Below are 24,438 nucleotides of genomic sequence, written 5' to 3'. Positions count from 1 at the left end.
TGCCGATAAGGCAGAAAGATACCCCTTGACCGTGGCCACAGCCAAACCTTGCTGCGCCAGATAAAGGGCAAATTGTAAAATATTAGACAAATGAGCCTTCAAAGGGTCAACATCTCTCTCCCTGCACCAAGAAACAAATTTAGACCACCTATAGGAGTAAATGGACTTAGTGGTGTCACGCCTGGCAGAAAGAATGACATCCACTACCTCGTGAGGGAGAGAAAAAGAACTCAAGTTGCCCCGTTCAATCTCCAGGCATGAAGGTGTAATGTCTGGAGGTGGGGGTGTAAAACCTGCCCCTCCATCTGAGAGAGGAGGTCTGCCCTGTGAGGGAGACGGAGCGGCGGGTGAGAGGAGAGGCGGAGAAGGTCTGAGTACCACACCCTTCTTGGCCAATCCGGGGCGACCAATATGACTTGGGCCCGGTCTTGACGAATCTTCCTCAGAACCCGAGGAATCAAAGGTATGGGAGGAAACGCGTAAAGGAGTTGATCTCCCCAACTCAGCTGAAACGCGTCCCCCAATGCTCCTTGCATCGGATACTGGAGACTGCAGAACGAAAGGCAGTGAGCATTCTCGCGAGTGGCGAATAGATCCACCCGAGGAGTCCCCCACATCCGAAAGATGTCGTGAACAACCTCTGGGTGAAGCCTCCACTCGTGGTCGGCAGAGAACTGCCGACTGAGACTGTCTGCACGAACGTTCAGAACTCCGGCCAGGTGATTTGCCACCAGACAAATGTGATGGTCCTGAACCCAGGACCAGAGACGCAGAGCCTCTCTGCAGAGACACTGCGACCCTACTCCTCCCTGCTTGTTGATGTACCACATCGCAGTCGTGTTGTCCGTCAGGACTTGAACCGAACGACCGCGAAGGGAAGGGAGGAAGGCCTTGAGTGCCAAACGTATCGCCCTCAATTCCAGAAGGTTGATGTGAAACAACCTTTCTTCCGGAGACCAAAAACCTTTGACCTCCAGGTCTCCCAGATGAGCACCCCACCCGAGAGTGGACGCATCCGAAATCACTGTGGCCACTGATGGAGGTAGCTGAAAAGGCTTTCCTTGTGACAGATTGCCTTCCACGCTCCACCAAGACAGATCCGCTGCAGCTTCCCCGGAGATCTTCACTGACTCCCTGAGATCTCCGTTGTGCTGATACCACTGCCTGCGGAGGCACCACTGGAGTGCCCTCATGTGCCAGCGTGCATGACTGACCAACAGAATGCAAGAAGCCATCAGACCGAGCAGACGAAGGACCTTCAGGACCGGAACAACCGCTCCATTGTAGAATAAAGGAATCATCTCCTGAATGTCGTGAATTCTTTGAGGTGGAGGGAATGCACGACATACAGAAGTGTCCAGTACCGCACCTATGAACAGGTTGCGCTGGGAGGGCACCAGGTGAGACTTGGGTACATTTATCGAAAAACCCAACCTGTGTAACAACTGAGTTGTCTCCTGCAGATGATGGAGCACCATCTCCGGCGACTCTGCTTTGATCAGCCAGTCGTCTAGATAAGGGAATACAGGAATCCCCGACCTTCTGAGATGCGCAGCCACCACTGCCATCACCTTGGTGAAGACTCGAGGCGCAGTAGTAAGTCCAAAGGGAAGGACCGCAAACTGGTAGTGTTGCGATCCCACCGTAAAACGGAGATACCTCCTGTGCGACTTCAGGATTGGGATGTGAAAGTACGCATCCTGCAAGTCGATCGACACCATCCAGTCTTCTTCCATCAGCGCTAGAAGAACCTGAGCAAGGGTGAGCATTTTGAACTTCTCCTGATTGAGATAGAGGTTCAAAATCCTGAGATCCAGGATAGGCCGAAGCCTGCCATCCTTCTTGGGAATCAAGAAATACCAGGAGTAGCACCCTTGACCCCTCTCCTGCTCTGGAACCACCTCTATCGCACCCTTTCGAAACAGTGCCAGGACTTCCTCCTGCAGGAGAAGCAGGTGGTCCTCCGAACAATAACCTTGGCAAGGAGGGTAATTGGGAGGGAATTCCTGAAAAGGAAGTGCATACCCATTCTCTACGAGATTGAGAACCCAAAGATCTGATGTAACCGATTCCCAATCTCGTAGAAAATGAGTAAGCCGACCCCCTACTGGCCCTACATGATCCAGAATGGTGGATCTAGGGCTGCTTTGCTGATGCGGGTGGGGGTTGGGCATTATTGGAGGAAGTGGAGGAAGAGGAGACTTGACGTCCACGTCCACGACCCCTCTGTTTACCTCTATAGGATCTATATAGAGGGTTTTGCTGCTGTTGCTGTTGTTGTTGTTGGCCCTGCTTGAAGGGACGAAAAGAAGATCTGCCAAATCCTTTGAACTTTTTAGTCGTCGATCCTCTCATCTGCAGACCCAAAGATCTAGCGGTGGCACGGCTGTCCTTAAACCTTTCCAAGGCTACATCAGCCTTCTTACCGAAAAGGCCAGTTCCATCAAAGGGTAAGTCCAGCAATGTAGATTGCACATCCGCAGAGAAATCTGAAGACTTTAGCCATGCGGCTCTCCTGGTCGCAATGGATGAACCCATAATTCTAGCAACAGAATCCACAGTGTCCATACCGCTTTGAATGACCATGCGGGCAGCAGCCTGAGTGTCAGAGACAACCTCATTAAAGTTCTTCTTATCATCCTCAGGAAGTTTTGATGATAATTGCTTCACTGAGTCCATTAGCGCATGCACGTATCTACCTAAAAGGCAAGTAGCATTTGATGATTTAAGAGCCATGCTCCCAGAAGAGAAAGTCTTCTTCGCAGACAGATCTAATTTTTTAGACTCTTTGTCAGCTGGCACTTGAGGGAAGGAGCCAGCAGCCCTATTAGAGCAAGCCGCCTGAACCACAAGACTTTCCGGAGATGGATGCGTAGAAAGAAATGCAGGGTCATCAGGAGCCACCCTATAGCGTCTTGCAATAACTCTTGAAACTGCAGGAGCAGATAAGGGCTTCTTCCAAATCTCCTTTATTGGATCCGTCAAGGCATCAGTAAATGGCAGTGTAGGTTCCACAATTGAAGAAGGAGAATGTAAGACTTCAGTGAGGATGTTGGGTTTGTACTCCACTGTGGGCAGCTTTAAATTAAGAAGGTCAGCAGCCTTCCTAATGACCACGTGATAGGGTGCCACGTCTCTAGATGGAGCATCAGAAGCTGAAGGCAGAACCCACTCAGGAAAGAGTTCTAGACCACTAGCATCCCGAAGTTCATCGAAATCATCGTCATGATCAGGAAGCTCGCCTTCTTCCACATCAGAACTCTCATCATCTTTTTGTTCTAGAAGGCGCTGAGCTCTTCGCCTCGACCACTCCAATCGAATCGACGTCGACGGATCCGGTAACGACTCCGACGGAGCCGGTTCCGACGTCGATCGAGGAGCCGGAGCAGGACGAGAGTCATGAACAGGTGTGGTACCTCGATCTCGACTGCGAGGTCGATCCGGAGCCGGCGAAGCCGCATGCGGAGTCGAAGACCTCGGTGGAGCCGTACCGAGCCATGGTGGAAGAGGCGCCGGCATGAATGGCATAAACGGAGCTGGGGCATACGACTGAGGAATACCCAGATTGTATGATAATGGACCCATGGGACCAACAGGTGCTCCAGTGGGGTACATTGCCCTGGAATATACTCCGAACATTGCATTTAAAAAATGCGAGGGATCCTGTCCAGGACCAGGAAAGGGAGGGTACAGACCTACTGGATCCAATGGAGGTCGCCCCGACACACCCTCACTCTGACCTTCCGGATCCGCAGGAGTCTCCGCTGGAGTCGGTTCTTGAGGAATCACTTCTTCTTCCTCTTCATGTTCCGAGGACATCGGATCCGGATCCGGCTCCGGTTCCGGCTCCGGGGCCGGAGAACCTTCTTTCGATAAAGCAGGAGAAGGAGAGACAAAATCCTTACTATGTTTATGAGACCTTCTCTTCGAGTCAGAGGATTCCTTCTCTGAATGATGTTTCGAACTGTGCTTCCTCCTCTTATGCTTTCTCCTCGAGGAGCTCGAAGCGTGACCGGAAGCCGATTTAGATCTAGACCTCGATCTTTCCCTGGATTTCAATTTCTCTTTAGATCTCGTATCCTCACCAGATCTCGAACCCGCTCTGGATCTCGACGCCGACTTCGATCGAGACCTTTGCTTCGACTTCGACCTCCGTGACGTCGATCTTGAATAACGTCCAGAATCCTGTTTTACCTTAGCTAAAAGTAATTTAGCTTCACGTTCTCGAAGTGCCTTCGGATTCATCTTAAAACAGGAATTGCAGTTCTTGACGTCGTGACTCGAACCAAGACACCACAAACAGTCCTTATGTGGGTCAGTGATGGACATCGTGCGGGCACAAGACCTACACGGCTTAAAGCCTGTTTTCCTCGACGACATCTTCGGAGAAGAATCAAGTCGTAAGAGAGAAACAGTGTCTATTAATAAACAGAAAGATACTAAGTATCGCAGTAAGATCCCGAAAACCGTTAGCGTCGAAGACGCGGAAAAAAGGGAACTGACGTCATCACGCCGGCGTGGGCCTGATATAGGGTCGGTGACGTCAGACGGAGTCGCGCGCGATGCCGTGCTCCTGTGACGTCGCCCACGTCGGCGTACTACGAAGAAAAATTCCGAACGTTGCTGGCGCAAGGGGGATATTCACAAGGTGAGGAATCCACACGGCAGATGTATATCAGAAATATGAAGTATGAAAGACTTTAGAAATGCAGTTCACCGCACAGCTCATTGCCTGGAGTTCAGGTCTTTTCTAACAAGGGGATTCCGCTACTAAAGCTAAATTGCTTATGCTAATTTCAATTCAATTATTTGGTACTGCTATTGAAAGGTCACCGAGGGACTCTAAGATCAGAAATGGGGAATGGTCCAGCATTTGAATCTATGCAAGATCCAACAAAGAAGAAAGGACCATACACATTTTGAAGTCAGAACTTACCATGGATCCTGGCGAAGCTTTTGGTGATAATGGCCCGTCCGCCCAAGTGCCGTGGTTCCAGGGCAGCATGCTCCCGGCTTGACCCCTCACCATAGTTTTCATCCCCAATCACAACCCAACTGATGCCATGTTTCTGTCAAGCAGGAAACAAACTGTGGTTAATTTGGAAAACACATGTACAAACCTTCAAAACGATCAAGTACTTCCAAAAGAAAATATGTGGCATTTAACAAGGTTCTCTAGCTATATCTTCCATAGATTCACACTTATGAATAATTACCTGGGTGAAATTCAAGGGCCCTAGAACACAAAGTTATAGAATTTCAGCTATGTGAACCTATTTTTCCAGGGGCACAGTCAAGGTAGACTAGTTTGCACTACGCAGGAAGCAAAGAGGACACCGACTGGTGTGGCACCCAAAGGCAAATGGTAAAATCATTGGAATACCATTGCCTTTTAACCCACCTCTACACAAACAGTTGCAGACTAAAGTCTGAAACAGTGCATATACTTTTAGTTTATTTTCACAGACTGCAATATACTTTTTATTGTAAAACAGACTAATACATATATACTGGACAGCCTGGGCAACATAACCTGGTTCAACATCTCAGACCAGTCTGTCTGCAAGGAAAAAGAAAGCTTTAACTGTTTGTTCATGCAATCGCATTTCTGCAATGCCCTAGGTTACAACAAATACAGCTACATAGCACACATTGTAAAGTTACTTATTCTACTTTTCAATAATAGGCATCTTCCCCACACAAGTAAGAAAGAGACCTGCAGCATATCACCAGACCAATTTACAAAGTTTCAAACGTTCTTTCATTTAATTAAAAACATGAGAAAAGAAATTTACAACTCCTAGAAATATACAGGTAATACACTTGCAGCATTACTACTCGCAGCCTTAAAATAAGTGGGAAACATAACAGAAATGAAGGGAAGCAGACAGGCCATAGTTTGGCTTGAGGAAAAAGGGAGCCTTTCATTAAGAATCCATCAAGCTTCCCCATCCCATCATGCCTTGTGATGGCACTGGATAGAGAACATTGCTTTTGAGAGTATTCAAAACACAAATCTTTAAGAAGTGGAACCTTTACGATCTCCCGTTGAGGAGGGAGGATTGTTTCGGACTGCAACTAAGATACTCATGACCTAAAACCAGGATTACAAGCGAGTAACATTCCACTCTGCATTGTAGAGCTCTTTCATGATAGTGAAAAGAATAGCAAACCTATCCTCATCAAAGCTTCTTGGATAAAGGAAAAACATAACACGGTGAACCAACTGCTACAGGAGATCTTTAAGGATTTCTTGGTGCAGCTCGGTCTGCACTATAATTCACATCAAAACAATAGTGTATGGCAAAAGTATGCTTAGAATTCCAAGTTGCAGCTTTAAAATCTGATCCAGGAACTTTCTCAAACAAGTTGACTTTGCAACTTTCACCATTATTAGAGGGTCCTAGGCCTCTTTGGTAAGGGTGTCTTGGATAATCGATGAAATATATACCAAAGACAATCCACCTCAATACTATTTTGAAGCTGGATAACCTAATCTTAATGAATCATCGTTTTTTTCCAAGCAGAAGTTTAGGACTCTACAGATGTTTAACAGATTAAGTGTGTTCTGCACTGGAATACCAGGGCTCTTGGAAAATACTTGTAGAAAGACTAACAAAAATCTAAAACACCTTGTAGATAAAAGAAAGAAGTCCTCAACACTACTCTATGCAAATGAAGTCAGATAAGGTTTCTAAATTGACAAACCGTGAATTTAACCAACTCCACGGACTAAGTTAATACCAATCAGAAAACCATCTTTTGTTGAAAGATGCTGCAATACAGCTTTGTGCATCACTCAAATGGAGTAGCCAGTAACCTTGATAAAACCACATTTAATTGCCAAGGAGGAGATGTTTTCTGAATGTGAGGAAAAACGTACTGTCAAAAATAGATTGTTGTAAAGGATTCATTCTGAAAGGTGTGATGGCCGATAAGTCAACTCTGACGGGTGAAAGGCTGCAGCCCTGTTTAGGCTATATGCAGGGAGCACAGAAGAATCACCTTGTTGGCAGGAGATAGGAAATACATTATTTAGGAGATTCAATAAGAAACTTCTTCCATTTAAACACGCACAGCACTCTCTTATCAGGTCTATTACATTTGTTAAGAAAGTCCATGAAGTGTTTTGACAACTTCAAATGTCCATACTGGATGAATTCAAAAGGTATGCAGCAAAGTTCAAGGATTTTAGACATGTACGGATGGAACACTCTTCCATAGAACTGGCCAGTAGTTTCAGTCTCTTGTGAAGATTCTCTGAAAAGTGAAATAGATGTGCATACCTCCAATGTCTTGGCCAGTGCAGGGAAATGAAGATCATCTGGTTCTTGTTTGCACTTAAAAATTACAGACAGGATCGATCGAGGAATGCACCCATTTCACACTTTCTGCTTCTACAAATATTGGCGGATGCACTCATTCTTCAAAAATATCTTCTAGAACCTTGTCATACAGCACTTGCTTGTGATTATCTGGGCGGACCCTACTGAGTGTATCTGCCTAGCTTTTCTGAGCTCCCGTGAGATAAATCACAATTATTCAAAAAGCCCTAGGAATTAGCCATTTAAAGATTGTTAAGCCTCCACTGAGTGTGTAATAAAGTTCACTCTTGTTTGTTGAGTTAGTATATATGTCAAAAACAATGGGAGAGAGTTAAGGGATTTTATCCACCAAAGTGGACGGAACAATACTCCTAGTCCCCTAGGTTAGGTATCTGAATTAACAAAAATAATAAGGAGTATCACCAGAAAAAAGGCTCAGAGAGCGATTTCTGCGGGATGATTCACTATCAAAGAGAAGAAAGTCCTTCTTTGCTTATTAGTAACCCCTCACTGGCGCGTGGAGGGACCTCGTAGGTACACTGATACCGCTAGCCTGCGAAACTAATATGTTTCTAAACCAGGCCGCCCCTCCCAAATCCCGTGCTGCCCTATGACCCTCCATTAGGAGTCTTTTCTTGATTAACCACTTTTGGGTTATACCTTCATTCTTTTGCCTAGCACCACAAATTTTGCTGCTAAGGCACAGGGAATTGTGGGCACGGCAGGGCGTTAGTGTACCCTGACCACCCTATTCCTTGTTTTTGGTCCTGAAGAAAAACCGGTAATTCCCATTACGGTTTGAAACATGTAGACCCACCACACATTTTCCCAGATACTTTTGGTCATAACTATACCATTAACTGTATCAACACTTATATTTTAATATTGTCCAGTAGCTTTAAGAATAAAGTTTTTTCATATAAGTCATACCAGGACAATTTTTAACTCACCTACATCCTTTTTTTCACATTCATCACTCACATACCAGCTCCACTGTAGTTCAGGTGTCGAAGCACACCTTGATGGCACTCGGCCATCAGGGTGGCCCCGATGATGAAGCATGTCACCGACCAGGTCGGTGAGTGAGGGGTTACTAATAAGCATGAGCGCAAAATCCGCTCCGATCGCGGATTTTGCGGATTTTCGGCAAATCCGCGATCCGCGAACTCTCGCGGATTTGCCGAAAATCCGCAATCCGCGATCGGAGCGGATTTTGCGGTCAAAAGTTCAAGCGCGCCTAATTAACGATGGCGCCTGCAAGCTGCCAGCGCCCATCCTGCAATAGTTACTTAATTAGCTTCAACAGGAAGCTCTAACAGATAAGATACAGCAGGGGCTCGAGCGCCTGCTTTATTTTAGCAGTTGGAGCTTCCTGTTGAAGCTAATTAAGTAACTTTTGCAGGATGGCGCTGGCAGCTTGCCGGCGCCATCGTAAATTACTTCAACAGTGGTGTCTTCTTGAATAAATATGAAGGGCAGGGTTCATTCGGGCACGACGGTCCTGGCACAATTAAATAATTAATCTGCTGCTCTGATCGGTCTCTGACCTTTTATACACACAAGAGGCATGCTCGCATGGACGCCCCGTCCGTTTGGCCCCGCCCACACACTCGAGGTGTGCACCGTCTTCCCGCCATTTACCCACTATGATGGACATTTCACTCAAGGGACCCCTGCGCACTTCGGCGCGATTGCATAGTGACACACACTTGGTCGCTGGAACTAGTTGAAGCGCAAATGCAGTGACTCATTCAGCAGCCCAAAAAAAAACGTGAGCGTTGGGAGGCTGGGCATCTTTGACTTTTACGAGCGCAACCCCTGTGCTGTTCCTGTGACCAGGGTCTTCTGTCTCTTAATCTGCTGCTCTGATCGGTCTCTGACCTTTTAGACACACAAGAGGCATGTGCGCTCGCGTGGAAGCCCCGTCCGTTTGGCCCCGCCCACACGCTCGAGGAAGCCCCGCCCCCAAATCCGCAAATCCGCTGAATCCGCGGATTTTGCGGATCCACGATCCGTGAATCCGCTGAATCCGCGAATCGTGGATCCGCAAAATCCGCCCATGCTTAGTTACTAATAAGCAAAGAAGGACTTTCTTCTCTTTGATAGTGAATCATCCCGCAGAAATCGCTCTCTGAGCCTTTTTTCTGGTGATACTCCTTATTATTTTTGTTAATTCAGAGTTAGTATATAGTCATAGCTTTGTATGTGTTAATCAGAACCCTTTCCATCAGCATAGACTGAAGGAAGGCCTTGTGGGCTAGTGGGCAACAGTTACCGCATGTTGATGTGCTTTGAATTTTCTACCCCCGACTAAGCTCCCTGAATAAGTTTTGGGGCCTTACCCGTCGCAGGTACTAGCCCTACCTACATAAGTGTGGTCGCCATTTTATCTGGAGTCTCAGGGTAAAGCTGGTGGGTAGGAAATGTGTGGCTACCTGCATATTCCAGACGTTTTTCTCACAGTAATGTGAGGAAAATGTGTGCTTTTTAGTCAAAGTTTGAGGTTTGCAAATGTTTCTGGGTGAGAAAACCTGGTGGGAGCACACAAGTCGCCAAACCCCGGCTTCCTCTGTGTGTCTAGTTTTCAAAAATGTACAGGTTTGCCAAGCTTCCCCAGGTGCCTGCTGAGCTACCCACATTGAAAAAAGGGTCAGGTTTCAGTGAAAAGAAAATCTAACATGCCCATGTTATGTTTAGTACCCTTTCCTGAGGCAGACACTAGTGAGGTACCATTTGTATAGGAAAACTTGTGAGAATACAGAATAGTAGAACAGTTGTTATCACCAATCGTTTTTCTCAGACTTTGTGGCTTGCAAATGTAAAGTAGTGTGCAAGAAAAGACATTTTGATAAATGCCCTCTAAATCACATGGAAGTATCTGGTGTCTATTTCAGAAATACATAAGGTTCTTAGATACCCATTTCTCACTCTTTATATTTTACCATATGAATTGCTCAATACCCGGTACACAATGAGAAAAAATTGTAAGGTGCAGTTTGATTGTTGGCTCTGGGTACCTCGGTTTCTCTTCCAGGGTATCATCATCAAAGTCATAAGCACGGAATAGTCCGGGCCCACGTGCGGGGACTCCGGAGCAATGGCCATAATATATATATATATATATATATATATATATATATATATATATATATATATATATATATATATATATATATATATATATATATATATATATATATATATATACACACGCAAACACACACACACACACATATATATATATATAATATATGCATAAAGATATGCAGCCTGAAAACATTACTAGGATCAAAAAACTTTTACATTTGAAAAAATAAAGACATACAAATTATATATATATATATATATATATATATATATATATATATATATATATATACACAACTGCCATAGATCAGAGGCAGATTAGCCTAGAAAGGCTACATAGAAAAGAAATGGAAAATTGGCTCCGTGCCTTTAAGACCTTCAGGAACCCCCAGGCTCCCATCATGCACCACAGGTGACAGTTAGGTCAGTTCTTTTTTCCAGCTCCTTCTGTGAGGATCCTGGAGCATTGAGCTCTTCAGCTAGTGATTTTTATCACTATTTTCTGGTTTAAAGTGAAATTTATTTAGTTCACTCGACAGCTTTACTACTTGACTTACTAATACTACTAATTTTTCTGACTTTTTCCCATTTTTTCCTGTCAAAATAGCGGCCTTATTTATTAAGTGCCCAGCCTGTGGAAAGAAGATGGCTAAGTCAGACCCTCACTCGATCTGTATTGTTGGTCTACCTTCATCTCACACGCCAGACCAGTGTTACCACTGCAGGTAGAAGAATATCCCTCACGGAAGCCCTCCTCTCAAACAAGGTCGGAGGGCAAAGAAAGAGGTGAGAAAAGGAGACATCGGTCTCATACGCCGTCGAGTGACAGATCGACATCCAAAACACCTTTGTGCTCAGAGTCGGCGTCGAAATAGACGTTGAGACTTCCATCGCCGTCAAGACAAGGTTAGAAGACCCATAAGGCGAAGTCAACACCAACACGTATGAGGTCCAAGTCTAGCTCACCTACGACGTCAAGAGGCTGGGGCTAGACGTTGACAACGTCGAAGACCGCCTCTGAGAGGGAACGTGGCAACAGATCACCGCTGTCAAGAGGTCCAATTGCATCGCTGTCGAGCCGAACACCAAGGGCTTCGACGTCGGAGAGACAGACATTCGACGTTGAGGCGCATGATGTCGACACATCCATCGTAGAGGTCGACATGGAGGAGGTCGTTGTCGAGGAGATCGACGTTCAGATCTCGAAGACGCCCTCTGTGTCTAGAAGAAGATCGCGATGTAGGTCGATGTCGAGGAGATCACACTCAAATCATGGGTCTCCGCCTGCAAGAGACCTAGAGCGACGTCGAGAGACCATGTGACGCGGGACAAACAGGTAGTGACATCAAGGAGTGCTTCTTCCTCCCCAGAATTTCAGATAGCGCAATTCACTCCTGACCCCTCACCAGTACCATCTCCAGCCCCACCAACTAATATCTTACCGAGATGGCTAGGGGACATAAGAGTGGAAGATCCACAGGATTAATCTACCACGTTCTCCTACAAGATCCAGATCGCCTATAATTCAGTCAGTACACGAAAGACACGAGTGACATGCCACTTCACAAAGGTCCCCATCTTTAAGAACGCGCTCATCACGTTCTCCTAGGAGTCGAGCTTCCAGATCTCGACACCGCTCTCCTAAAAGACGGAGTCATTGATCTTCTTCATGGTCTTCAGACTCCAAGGCTGATTATTCTCCTACTCTTTCTTCCTCTCCTTCGAGTAGAATATCGCCCATTGATGATATCCTGACCTTCAATGAGGTTCTCTGTCGAGGGGCTGCGAAACTTCACATTGAAATGGTTGTCTCCACAACCAAGACATTGGTCATTTTTAAAACACTTCACCAAAGGTCTTCCTCTAGACCATTGCTTCCCCTAGTGCCTGGCTTGCTCTGCAAAATTTCCTTACCCCAGCATCGGTGGGGGCTGCCCCATCTCGGATCACTAAAAAATAGAAGGCTCCTGAGAACGACTTCCTCTTTCTGAGGGCTGACCCTCCACCGGACTCTGTTATTGGTTCAGCGGCACGGAAGAATCAGACGGGGCAGCATCATCTGCGGTACCCCCAGATAGAGACAATAAGGCCATGGATTCTGTCGGCAAGAGAATGTGCACTACCTCAGCCTCCTACATGAAGGTAGCCAGCGCCTCGGCCTTACTGGGTCGGTATCACCCTTCTTTGTGTGACTCACTTTCACGCTTCACTGAGAAGCTCCCAAGAGAAGACGAGCAAGACTTCCTGGAAATCCTGCATGAAGGTGGCTTGGTGGTCAATCAAGTTATAAGTGCAGCGGCTGATGCCTCTGATCACGCTGCCCATGGTTATGCACACGGGATTTGTGGCAGTCGCTCTGCCTGGCTGAGATTGATGTGTTTGAAGCCAGAGGCGCAACATCGCATTCTCAATCTCCCCCTTCAATGGCACATCGCTCTTCGGCTCTCATGCGGATGACGAAATGTCCAGGATGAAGACCGACTGGATACGGTCAAGGCGGTTGGACTCAAGAAGAGGAAGGACTCCAAGCAACGCTACCACCCTTACGATCGGCGACAATACCAGCAGAAGGTTCAAACCCCTCAGTGGTTCCTCCCAGCAAAATCAAGGAAGATCACAATCCTACTAGCATCATCCTGAAAGAGGACGAGGAGGGAACTCGAGACAGTCCATACCTGCTGCCAAGCAACAACAAAAGCAGTGAGTGCTTGCTTCCCCTAACTCCGTTAACCACTCCGGTGGGGGGAAGTCTCCGTTACTAGCTGGAAGAGTGGACCAAAATCACACTACAAAAGTGGGTGCTGAATATTGTAAGGAATGGATATTCCATCAGGTTCAAGTCCCCTCAATCTTCTATTCCTCCTCAAAGACTGTCATCCATCGCATAAGTCTTCCGAGAGAAGAGGTGTCCACTCTACTCCTAAAGGAGGCCATTAAGGAGGTCCCATGGCATCAACGTCGGCAGGGAATCTACTCCCAGTATTTTTTGGTCCCAAAGAAAGGTCCAAACAAGGAGTTCAGGCCTATACTAGATCTCAGGCGACTCAACAAGTTCATTCGGAGAGGTTCAGAATGCTGGCATTACATCAAATAATCCCGCACCTACATCAAGGGGACTGGATGTGCTCCATAGATCTTCAAGATGCCTATTTCCACATCCCAATCTCTCCAAAGCATTGGAAGTTTCCAAGGTTTCGCATCCAATCAGACCACTTCCAGTTCACTGTCCTGCCCTTCGGTCTGAAGTCGGCTCCTCGCACATTCTCAAAGTGCATGGCAGTAGTAGCTGCTTTCTTGAGGAAAAAGCAAATTTTTGTCTACCCTTACCTAGACGACCGGCTTCTCAAGAGTGCGTCTCCAACCCTTCTACAGCAGCACCTTGCATACTGCCTTCAACAACAACATTGGCTCAGTCTACACGTAAATTAAAAAAATCTATCCTCAATCCAACAGGGGATACACTACCTGTGCGCAACTTTGGACACGGTAAATGCAAGAGCATATCCTTCGGAGGAGAGACTATCATCCATTCTCCACAAATGTCAAACTCTCCTGAAGATGTCTCAGCCCACAGCCTGGCAGGTCTAATCTCTGCTGGGTTCGATTGCCGCGTGCATTTTTCTCTTTCCAAAAGCCAGACTTCACATGAGACCTTTACATCAGACTCTGGAGGATCAGTAGTCCCAAGTCTCCAATCGCTGGGAGGACTCGTTAACTCTACCCCGGTCTATCCAGCTCTCCATCAAATGGTAGATGCGACTGACTCATCTCATCGTAGGAGTCCCTTTTCAACAGGAACTGCCCAAGCAGACTCCGGTGACTGATGTATCCCTTCAGGGAGGGGGCGCTCATATGGGATAACTACAGATCCAAGGAATGTGGTCAGAGAAAGAGCAACTATACCACATAAACATGCTGGAACTCAGAGCAGTACATCTAGCTCTCAAGGCGTTTTTTCCGTCCATCAAATAGACTACTCATCTTGTTCAGACGGACAATACAACAGTAATGTACTACTTGAACAAGCAGGGGGGCACCAGGTCCAGACCCCGGTCGCTGGAAGCACAGGCAATTTGGAAGTGGCTTCTGGCACGAGACATGAAAATCTCTGCAGCTCACTTACCAGGCGTCCTCAACGTCCTAGCGGACAGCCTAAGAGGGCATTTTGCAGAGGCACACGACTGGGTGCTAAAACAAGAAGTGGCGCAAGACATCTTCCACAACTGGGGAACTCCAGACATCGATCTCTTCGCGGATGCAGAAAACGCAAAATGCTGCATCTTCGCCACAGGTACCCGCAACCAGGATCCAAGGGAAATGCTCAGTTGATAGACTGGTCAGAGACATTTCTCTACGCCTTTCCACCAATTCCCCTCATTCCCTTGTTGATCAGGAAACTGTACAATTCCAAAACAGAGATGATCCTGGTTGCTCCAGAGTGGCCTCGCCAGTGGTGGTACCTGGACCTTCTTCACCTGTCCAAGGTACCACACAGGAGGTTGCCATGTCATCCGGATCTGCTGACCAGGGCGGGCGGCAAGGTGTTCCATCCCAACCTGCCGTCCCTGAGGTTAGCAGCATGGCTCCTGAGTTCATCCAATATGGACATTTAGGCCTCTCTCAAGACTGCATGCAGATCTTGAAGGAGGCTAGGAGATCTTCTACGAGGAAGTCTTACGCTTTTAAGTGGTAGTGTTTTTTACATGTGGTATACTGCTGAAGGTCATGGCCCTATTCGAGGTTAGGTACAAATACTGTTACCATACTTACTGTATTTGGCCAAAGCAGGTTTGCAATACTCCTCCATAAAGGTTCACCTGGCAGCGATAACAGCATATAGAAAGTCTCCCACACAGGCTTCGTTCTTTCAAATGCCAGTTGTTAAAGATTTCCTGGAGGGTCTCAAGAAGGTCTATCCTCCCGTTAGGGCTCCATCTCCTCTCTGGGAGCTGAATGCAGTCCTCTCTAAACTAATGGGTCCCCCATTCGAACCCATTCACAAAGCTTCCCTTCAGCATCTTTCGTGGAAGACTGCTTTTCTCGTGGCAATCACATCTGCTTGCAGGGTAAGCGAGATACAAGCCTTATGCTCTACAGAGCCTTATCTCGTTTTTCACGCGAACAGAGTGGTGTTACGTACTCACCTGAGGTTCCTTCCTAAGGTGGTCTCGGATTTTCACATCAACCAGTCAGTTAATCTTCCTACTTTCTTTCCAACCCCCGTTCACTCCTACTGAAAAGCTCTGCACGCTCTAGATCGAAAAAGAGTTTTAAAATTCTCTTGATAAAACAAAAAGTGTATGAAAGTCTGACCGTTTGTGAATTATGGTCCATTAAACATTGGTTTCCCTGCATCTAAAATGTCCATTTCTAGACGGATAGTGTCATATATCAAGTTATCTTATCAACTGGCACCTAAGCAGATCTTGGGCAAGCCGAGAGCGCATTCTACCAGGGGCAAAGCTGCTACGATAGCGATGCTTAGGAATGTACCAATTCAAGAAATTTGTAAAGCAGCCAAATGGCATTCGGTTCATACTTTCGCACGCCATTACTGCCTTGATTCTGACACAAGCAGATGCTCAGTTCGAACAAGCATCCTTGAGAATTTTTTTTGGGTAATATATGTTGGTAAAATGGTTTTGATAAGCTGGTATTCATCCGCAGGGTACGGGGATGGGCTTGCTACTCCATTCAGTGCTTATGACTATTGATGAGTACCCCCCTGGAAGAGAAGGATAAGTTACTTATCTGTAATCCTAGTTCTCTTCCAGGGGTATCCTCATCAAAGTCATAAGCAACCCGCCCTCCTCCCCAGACGAAATAAATAAATATATATATATATATATATATATATACACACATACAAAAAAGAAGGAGAACTCTAGGTAGTTCCCAAGTTTAGGTGGAAGGCAGCTCCTGTATACAGCACCCTCAACACCAGCGACACTCTAAATTGGCTCACCTCAAATGTCTGCTTTTCTATCAAAGTTTAAGCATAGGATTAGCACAGTGCTATCCACGCCGAGAAACCCAAACCTTTGTTACATTTTGGCTATTTTCATAGGTCCCTCCTGGGTAATTCACAAACCCTAGGTACCTCTGGAATGTTGGAAAAAAAGAATGCAGAGTTGGCGTGGACAACTTATGTAGTAAAAGGTTTATGAGGGCATAAGTGTGAACAACCTCAAATAGCCCAAAACATTCTAGAAGAAAAAGGCCCAAGAGAGAAAGGGTTAATCAAACAGAGGGCTGATCAGGCAACTGTAAGAAGGGAGAGAGGCTCAAAAGATCACCCATAACTGTGCCCAGAGCAAAGCCTTGCCAGGCGAGACATAACAAATAATGAAATAGTTTGGCCTGGGGGGATCAATCTGATGAGTGCAGCACCAAACCACAAATCTGTCCAAACCACAAGCATATGGTTTTCATCAAGGGACGACTGACTGCCAAGACAACTCCAACTTACTCAATAGGAATGTAAAAGGTGTTCAGCCATGGAAACTTAATCTCCAAGTATGAGGGTGAGGTTACAGAGCCGGAAAACCAAACTTTGCTGCTGTGACAGAAGATCCTCCTGGAGCGACAGCTTAATTGGGGGCACATGCGCAAGCCCATTAAATCTTAAGGAGCAAGTTCAGCTCTAGTGGAGCAGGAAGAGTTTCGTTGTTGACCCAGTGCTAGAAAAATAATAAAGTTACTAGACCTGCAGGTCTAGTAAGAAAACAAGATACTTACCTGTAACTTTAGTTCTCCAGTATTGGAAACTTTCATATATTCCCATGCTTGAATCATTCCCTGTCGTCAAGATGGGAGTCCCCGGTATATCTATAAATAGTAGCACAAATCATTGCAAATCAGAAACTAGGCCTAGGCCCATTCTAGTTTTGTAACATCCACCTCTTTTTGTAAGAGACCAAATAAAATCAACAACCAATCAGATTAGCCTAATCCTGTAGCTGTAGTGCCACAGTATAACCATAAAATGCAGAAGGTCGAGCTTTTCCCAGGGGAGGAGGGTGGGTCGCATGTGAATCTATGAAAGTTTCCAATACTGAATAACTAAAGTTACAGGCAAGTAACTTGTTTTCTTACTCTAGTATTAGAACGTTCGTAGATTCCCATGCTTGAATCAGAGTAGCTAGCAGTCATGAGCACATTTCTTTTTGTGTATCAAATCAAACTGATATCAACGATGCATCAATACGATTAAGGAAAGCAATAAATATCAAATCGCAATTTAGACTTTACCGAATATTTCATTTTTTTTTAATAAGGCAGTTAAAGAAAAGAACATCAAAATTAAAATGTAAACAATATATCCCTGCATGCACTCAGAAACAAGCACCCGTATTGAAATCTATCAAAGAAGGTATAAGGGAAAAGGAAGGAGGGATGAGAGGGAAAGCTCACCGCTTATTGAAAGAGGTTCCTGAGGGCTGCTTGACCCACGGCAGTGTCACTCCGCATTTAAGAATCCAAGCAGTAAAGTCTTGTGAAGCTATGAGTGCTCTAACAGGTTGCTGCTCTGCATATGTCCCGGATAGGCATCCCAGCAAAGAGGACCGTGGAAGAAGAGATCGCCCTCGTGGAGCGAGCACGGACATTCCCCTCGCGGGGTTTTCCTGCTGCTTGACAATATTTGATAGAGCTTGAAATCCAATGTGCAATACCCTGCTCAAGGCTAGAAGAGCCACCTTCCAAATACGTAATTTCAAGTCTGCTTTATGTATAGGCTTGAAGGGATGCTTCATGAGCTGGGACAAGACCAGATTAAGGTGCCACAGTGGTGGAGGAGGAGGCTTGACTGAAGGGAAGGCTTGAAAAAGGACTTTCATAAACTGCTTAACAATCCTTGCCGACCAGAGCAAAGGGCCTGAGGATGTTCTTCTGAAGCGGGATATGGCTGTGAGATGAACTTTAATAGATGAATGAGCAAGGTCCGCCTTCGCCCAAGGAAAGAATGTAAGGAAGGATTTCATGAATAGAGGAAGAGAAAGGATGAACTCCCGAGTCACGGCACCAGTGGCAGAACCTCTTTCACTTCAAACGGTAGGTTTTGTTTGTACTTTGAGCACGAGCTTCAGAGAGAATGTCTCTACATTTCGCAGAGAGGCTTACATTGAGAAATTCTATGTGCTCATGAGCCATGCCGATAATTGAAGGGATCGGGGATCCGGATGCAATTCTTGGCCCAGCACAAAGTCAACAGTGATGGGCTCGGTTTCAAAGGCACTGCATGCTCCAGGGAGAGGAGAAGAAGCTCCGTGAACCAGTACTGGTGAGGCCAAGATGGCGCTATTAGAATCATTTTGCATGGCTCCATCTTTAGCTTCTTGAGAAGCCTGGGGATCAGAGGAATGGGGGGTAAAGTGTAAACAAAGGCGCGTAGCCATGCCATCAGAAACGCATTCCCCAAGGATCCCCGATGGGGATGCCAGCTTGGCAGAACTGGCATTTCTTGTTCTCCGGTGTAGCAAAGAGATCTATGGCCCGTCTGCCCCATAGACAAAATATTTCCCCTAGAGTCTGCTGATCCAGCTCCCATTCGTGGCTGACTGACTTCAGTCTGCTTAGTGTGTCTGCTGTCTCATTGAGCGTCCCTGGGAGATGCTACACCTTTAGTGAGACTCCATGCAAGATCGCCCATTCCCAGACGGTCTGAGCTTCCGCTGATAGCAGGCGAGATCTTGTGCCGCCCTGCTTGTTGATATAATGCATGGCCGTAGTGTTGTCTGTTCTTATTAAAACTGACAAATTCTTTATCCTTGGGAGGAAAGTCTGTAAGGCAAGGCAAATTGCTATGAATTCCAGCAGATTGATGTGTAACAGACGATGGTGGAGCAGCCACCGACCACTTATCTGGAGGTCCTGCAAGATTGCTCCCAGCCTTCCAGTGATGCATCGGTTGTGATAATTTGAGGAGCTGGGGTGACCATGAAGGAGACCCCTCAGGAAATGTTCTCCTCGCGAGTCCACCATGAGGCGGCTTCCTTCACTGGCGCTGTTATTGTGAAGTCTTCAAAAGATCCTTCCAACTGGCGCCACTGCAAGTCCGGCTGTTTTTGAAGAGGGCGCATTCGTAACCTGCAGAGAGGAATTAGAGGAATGCAAGACGAAATGGATCCCAGAAGGGACTTGTAGAGGCGAACTGAATGTGACCTTTTTCGAAGTAGGTGGGCCATTGACCTTAGCTTTGCTAGTCTTTCCACTGTAGAAAAAGCCTTGTTCTGGGACATGTCAAATATGGCTCCCAGGAATTTGGCGCTCTTTGAAGGGCACAAATTAGATTTTTCTGCGTTAAGGAGAAGACCCAGACTCCTGAACAGCTTTGTAAAAGATGCCACAGACCTCTCGGCTGCCATCTTGGTAGGAGCCTTTAGCAACCAGTCGTCCATGTAAGGGAAAACCTTGTGCTGTTTCCTTAGAAAGGCTGCCACTGGAGCTAGTATTTTTGTAAAGACTCTTGGTGCCTTTCTGAGGCCGAAGGGGAGGACCCTGAATTGAAAGTGGCTCTTGGCTACTGTGAAGCGAAGGAACTTCCTGTGAGATCGATGAATGGGAACATGAAAATATGCATCCTCTAGATCTAGAGTGGCCATGAAATCTACTGAATTTAAAAGATGAAGAATGTCCTGTAAGGAGACCATTCGAAACAACTGTTTGACGAGATAAGGCGCCACTTTTCCACAGTCATCTGAACGAGAAAAAAACGAGAGTAGAACCCCTCTCCCCTCTGTGAGATGGGGGCCGGTTCTATCGCCACTTTCTGCAGCATCTGTTGGAACTCTAAATGCAGGAGACGAAGACGTTTTGTTGCTGTGGCGCGAGAGGCCTTGGTTGGAGGAGGATCTACAAACTCAGTGTGGCCGAATTGGATGATATTGAGAACCCAACGATCTGATGTTATTCGTTGCCAATCTTGGAAGTATTGCAGTAACCTGCCCCACACTGGTGTTACATGAGGAGGAGAAACGGTAGACAGAGCCAGGCAGCCGCTATTGGCGCCTAGAGGACTCCTTCCCCTGCCGTTCTGCTCCTCCTCGGTTCGTAGAACTTGAATAAGATGACTGACCTTGCCGCTGGTTATACTGCGAACGGTAAGACTGCAAGGCAGGCGAGGAGTACTGGTATTGCTGGTACCCTCGCCTGTATGAGGGAAGACCTCTGCCTCTTGCACCCCGAAAGGGGACCTTGCAGTACTGCAGCATCCCTAATGCACGCACAGTGTCCATGTCTTTTTTAATGTCCTGGAGCACATCGTCTATGTGTTTACCGAAGAGAGCTTCTCCATCAATGGGAAATTCTAAAATCTTGTGTTGAACCTCCAGTCTGAACGAGGTAGCATGAAGCCACCCTTGGTGTCCAAGGACTGCCGCTCCAGCCAGGGATTAGAAAGCAGTTGTTGCAATGTCCATTGCGCAGTCAATTACCTCCAATGAGGCCCTCTTTTTCCTGGAGAATCTTTTTTGCTTTGACCCAGCTGTCTTCAGGCAGTTGGTCTAAATAGGGAGCGGGGTCACACCACATCTGGCGGTCGTAGTACCCTAAGATGGCTAAAGCATTAGCCGCTTTGACGAGCAGGCTGGACATTGATGAAAACCTTTTGCCAGCATTGTCCAAGCATCTGCCTACTTTATCTGGAGGCGTTGTTAGAGGAACTGCTGGATTTTTAGATTTCCTCTGTGCTGCCTGGGAAATAACAGAGTCAGGGGCCTTGTATTTTTTCTCTAAACGAGTAAGCAGCGTGACCACTGTAGCTGGGGTCTTCATAACCTTAAGTCCCTCTTTCCAAACGTGACCAACAATAGGGATTGTTCTCACAGACCGTTTAAAAGGCTCTTTAAGGTCATACAAGAAACGCTCCGGCTGCACCGATGGCATAGGCAGATCGAATTTTTTAGCTGCCCTCTCTTACAAATTATGGAAACCACTTATGTCCCCAGATGGAGAATCCACTGGCACTGGAGAAGGGGAGGCAGGAGTAGGGATAATGTAATCATCCCATTCTCTCTCTGGATCCGGGAGATCTGTCTGTCCCTAGTCATCATCTGAGGTATCATCCTGCACAGGAGGAATTGTAGGTAGTGGATTCACAATTAATTGCAGTGGAGGTAGTGGCAGCCGAGGCGTAGAAGGCCCCGTAGGCGGAAGAGCAGGAACTGAAACGTGTTCCTGTGCCAGAGATGGTGTTGGAAATCTCTTTTTATAGTCGGAGAGCATTAACTCGAAGTTCGAAATCAAGGAGGATGGCATACAGACCATATCCTCCTGATAACCTCTGTGATAGTCCTGGGGAGGATCATATTCCTGTTCATAACCATACCCATCTTCAGAATCCAAGTCTTGGCACTTAAAATGCAGTTCAGAAGGGCTATGTGCATAAAAGGGGAAAGGATCACTTGTCCTGAACAACCTTAGGTCTGCAGGATGGTTTTCGGGGGGAGTTCTGTCCCAATATAAAGACCCTCATGCACGTGATGGGTATGGTGTTGTCTCAGAGCGGTATATCTTGGTTCTCCGCTTCTATCTCACGTGTGTGCATAATCATCAGGTCTACTTAGGTTATGCAGCCTCCACCAGGAGGATTTTACCCAAAGGTTGGTGCAGTAGTGAGCCAGAGATAAAAAGACCAGAGATCAGAAGGGCAAAGCTTTAATAGGTCTGATTTCGGGTCTGGTAAACTCAATTTCTGTGCATCCGGTTATACTTGTTTAGGAGTTACAGTTGCACTTTGAGTGATGAAGGAGTTAAAAGGTTGGTCGACATGTTTCTGCCTCTGTTGCCTTGCTAATAGGACTTACGGGCATTCTTCAGGACCGTGAAATAACGTGTAAAATATCATACAGTGTAATAAGTGAAAAGAAAAGGTTATTGACCTGTTTCTAAGTCTTGGAGGTCTTACGGTACCTGTAATGAGTAAACACATAATTGTAACGCACACACACCGGGTCGGGGGGTAGGGAGGGAAAGACACACACCCACAGCGATTTGCGCTGTCATTTTCACAATAAACAACTAAAAAATGGCAATACTTCATAGACCGTTCGTGTCCATTCGAGTGTCAACTCTCACATCCTCTCCATGCTCAGGCACCGTCCTATAGCATGCTGGCAGAGGGGCAGTGCAGGACTATCTTTGTATCGTGAATATATTCGTTTGTGGATTCACGTGACTATAATGGTCGTGAGTTTGTCTGTAGTTATCAGGGCGGGTGATTGAATCAGCCGACACATATTCGTGACATGCAAGTCATACTCTGCGTCTTAGTGAGCTGGGGACGCCGTGATCTTAGCGGCGCCATGTGGCATGCAAATGTCATTTACGCTAGCAGTTACCTCGCGCATTGCTAATGCACACTTCCTTCAGCCGGTAAGAATATTGGAGCGGGCTAAAGGCGGGAATTAAACAAAAGGAAGCGTTAATGTTAGAGCGGCTGGTTGGTACTTGCGGTTTTTGTGGACCGGGTGAGGGGGATCTCCTTGCTACCTGTTTCGCCTCGTCCTCAGCTCGCTATTGCGCGCGCTGCTCTGCTCTTACCGAACCGGAAGTGGTTCCTGTCTCTTCCGGGTCGCTTTTCTTGGGCCGCCTTGTGGGCGGTGCCGAAGCTCCTTGTGTAATCCTATTGGACCATCAGTGTTTACAAATATTAAACACGGGTAGTGTGCTCTTATCATTCCGCTAATGTCAATGAAGGTTACACGGATCAAAGAATTATAAAAGATGAGTTGATGGACTACTTGCACAATTGGTTTACACCATGATGATGTTATATGACGAGTAGTATCTTTTTCATTTGGGTGACATTATGATATCTTATTTGCTCTTTCACGGGTGATATTTCAAAGGAGAGGGTGGGGGGCGGGGTTATTCTTGCAATAGTGCCGAAGCTCCTTGTGTAATCCTATTGGACCTTCAGTGTTTACAAATATTAAACACGGGTAGTGTGCTCTTATCATTCCGCTAGTGTCAATGAAAGAATTGTTGATGGACTACTTGCATAATTGGTTTACACCATGATGATGTTATATGACGAGTAGTATCTTCTTCTTTTGGGTGACATGATGATATCTTATTTGCTCTTTCGCGTGTGATATTTCAAAGGAGAGGGTGGGGGGCAGGGTTATTCTTGCAATAGTTATCGTTGTTCGTTGTAATTGCTTTCAAAATGCACACCTGCGTGGTTATTTTTTGGGATCTTTTCCTTTTCTTTAAGGGTCTATGCAATGATGTCGATCTTTATTTATTACTGACGTATATCTTTATTGAACTTTTGGTAGGTTGAGAATTCGTTCTCTCTCATGTGATTCAATATAATTGTCAACATTCAAAAAATTTTCTCTGGGTAACTTTCATTGGGTTGGTTTTACTCATTCATAGAGTGCAGAATAGGATCTCTATTTTCTTGCCATTGAGAGCCAGGGTATGTTGTCATTCAGCCCCTCTGTGTCTGTCTTCAGTCTATGGACCCACCTCTGCTCCTTTTCAAAAAGGATTCGTTCCGCATTATGGTCTTTGTTTGGTAAAGTTTCCAAGATCACCCATTGTAAATCAAGTGTAGTATGGCCCTTTTCCAAGTAATGGGTGGCCATCTTTGTGGTGCTCTTTTTGCACTTCACGTTGCTCTTGTGCTCGCAGAGTCTCTGTTTCGCTTTCCTGCACGTCATCCCAATGTAGTTCATCTTGCATGGGCATGTAATCATGTAGATCACGTGTGTGGTATTACAGTTCGTATGACTGTTCAGGGTCCATCTGAAATCTGGCAGGAGTTGCAGTTCTTTTGTTGCTGTTGTTAGATTGCAAACTGAGCATGAGCCACATGGATAGTGTCCTTTTACTTGTGGATTCCCCCATGGGTTGAGATTTTCTCTCAGTCTTTTTGGGGGAGGTCTTGTATGGACCAAGATATCCTTCAGGTTCCTGCTCCTTTTATTTGCAAATCGTGGTTTTTGCCAAGTAAGATCGCCCGATGTCAATATGCGCCAATTCTGATTGATTATCTTCTTGAGATTGTTAGTCATTGGGC

The 24,438-nt window shown here is 46.2% G+C and overlaps 1 protein-coding gene across 1 annotated transcript in view; it reads right to left on the bottom strand.

Moving 5' to 3' along the window:
• Nucleotides 1-24,438, bottom strand: part of ACO2 (aconitase 2) — a 352,074-nt gene that overhangs the window by 35,444 nt on the left and 292,192 nt on the right. The window contains exon 16 of the mRNA XM_078683141.1: nucleotides 4,937-5,069. Coding sequence (XP_078539267.1) covers nucleotides 4,937-5,069 — 133 coding nt within the window. The remainder of the gene's footprint in view (nucleotides 1-4,936; nucleotides 5,070-24,438) is intronic.

The sequence above is a fragment of the Lissotriton helveticus genome, chromosome 1_1 (assembly GCF_964261635.1).
Source record: "Lissotriton helveticus chromosome 1_1, aLisHel1.1, whole genome shotgun sequence".
In the NCBI taxonomy this organism is placed as follows: domain Eukaryota; kingdom Metazoa; phylum Chordata; class Amphibia; order Caudata; family Salamandridae; genus Lissotriton; species Lissotriton helveticus.
Note: the sequence above shows the minus strand (reverse complement) of the source record. Positions and strands in the feature narration are given on the sequence as shown.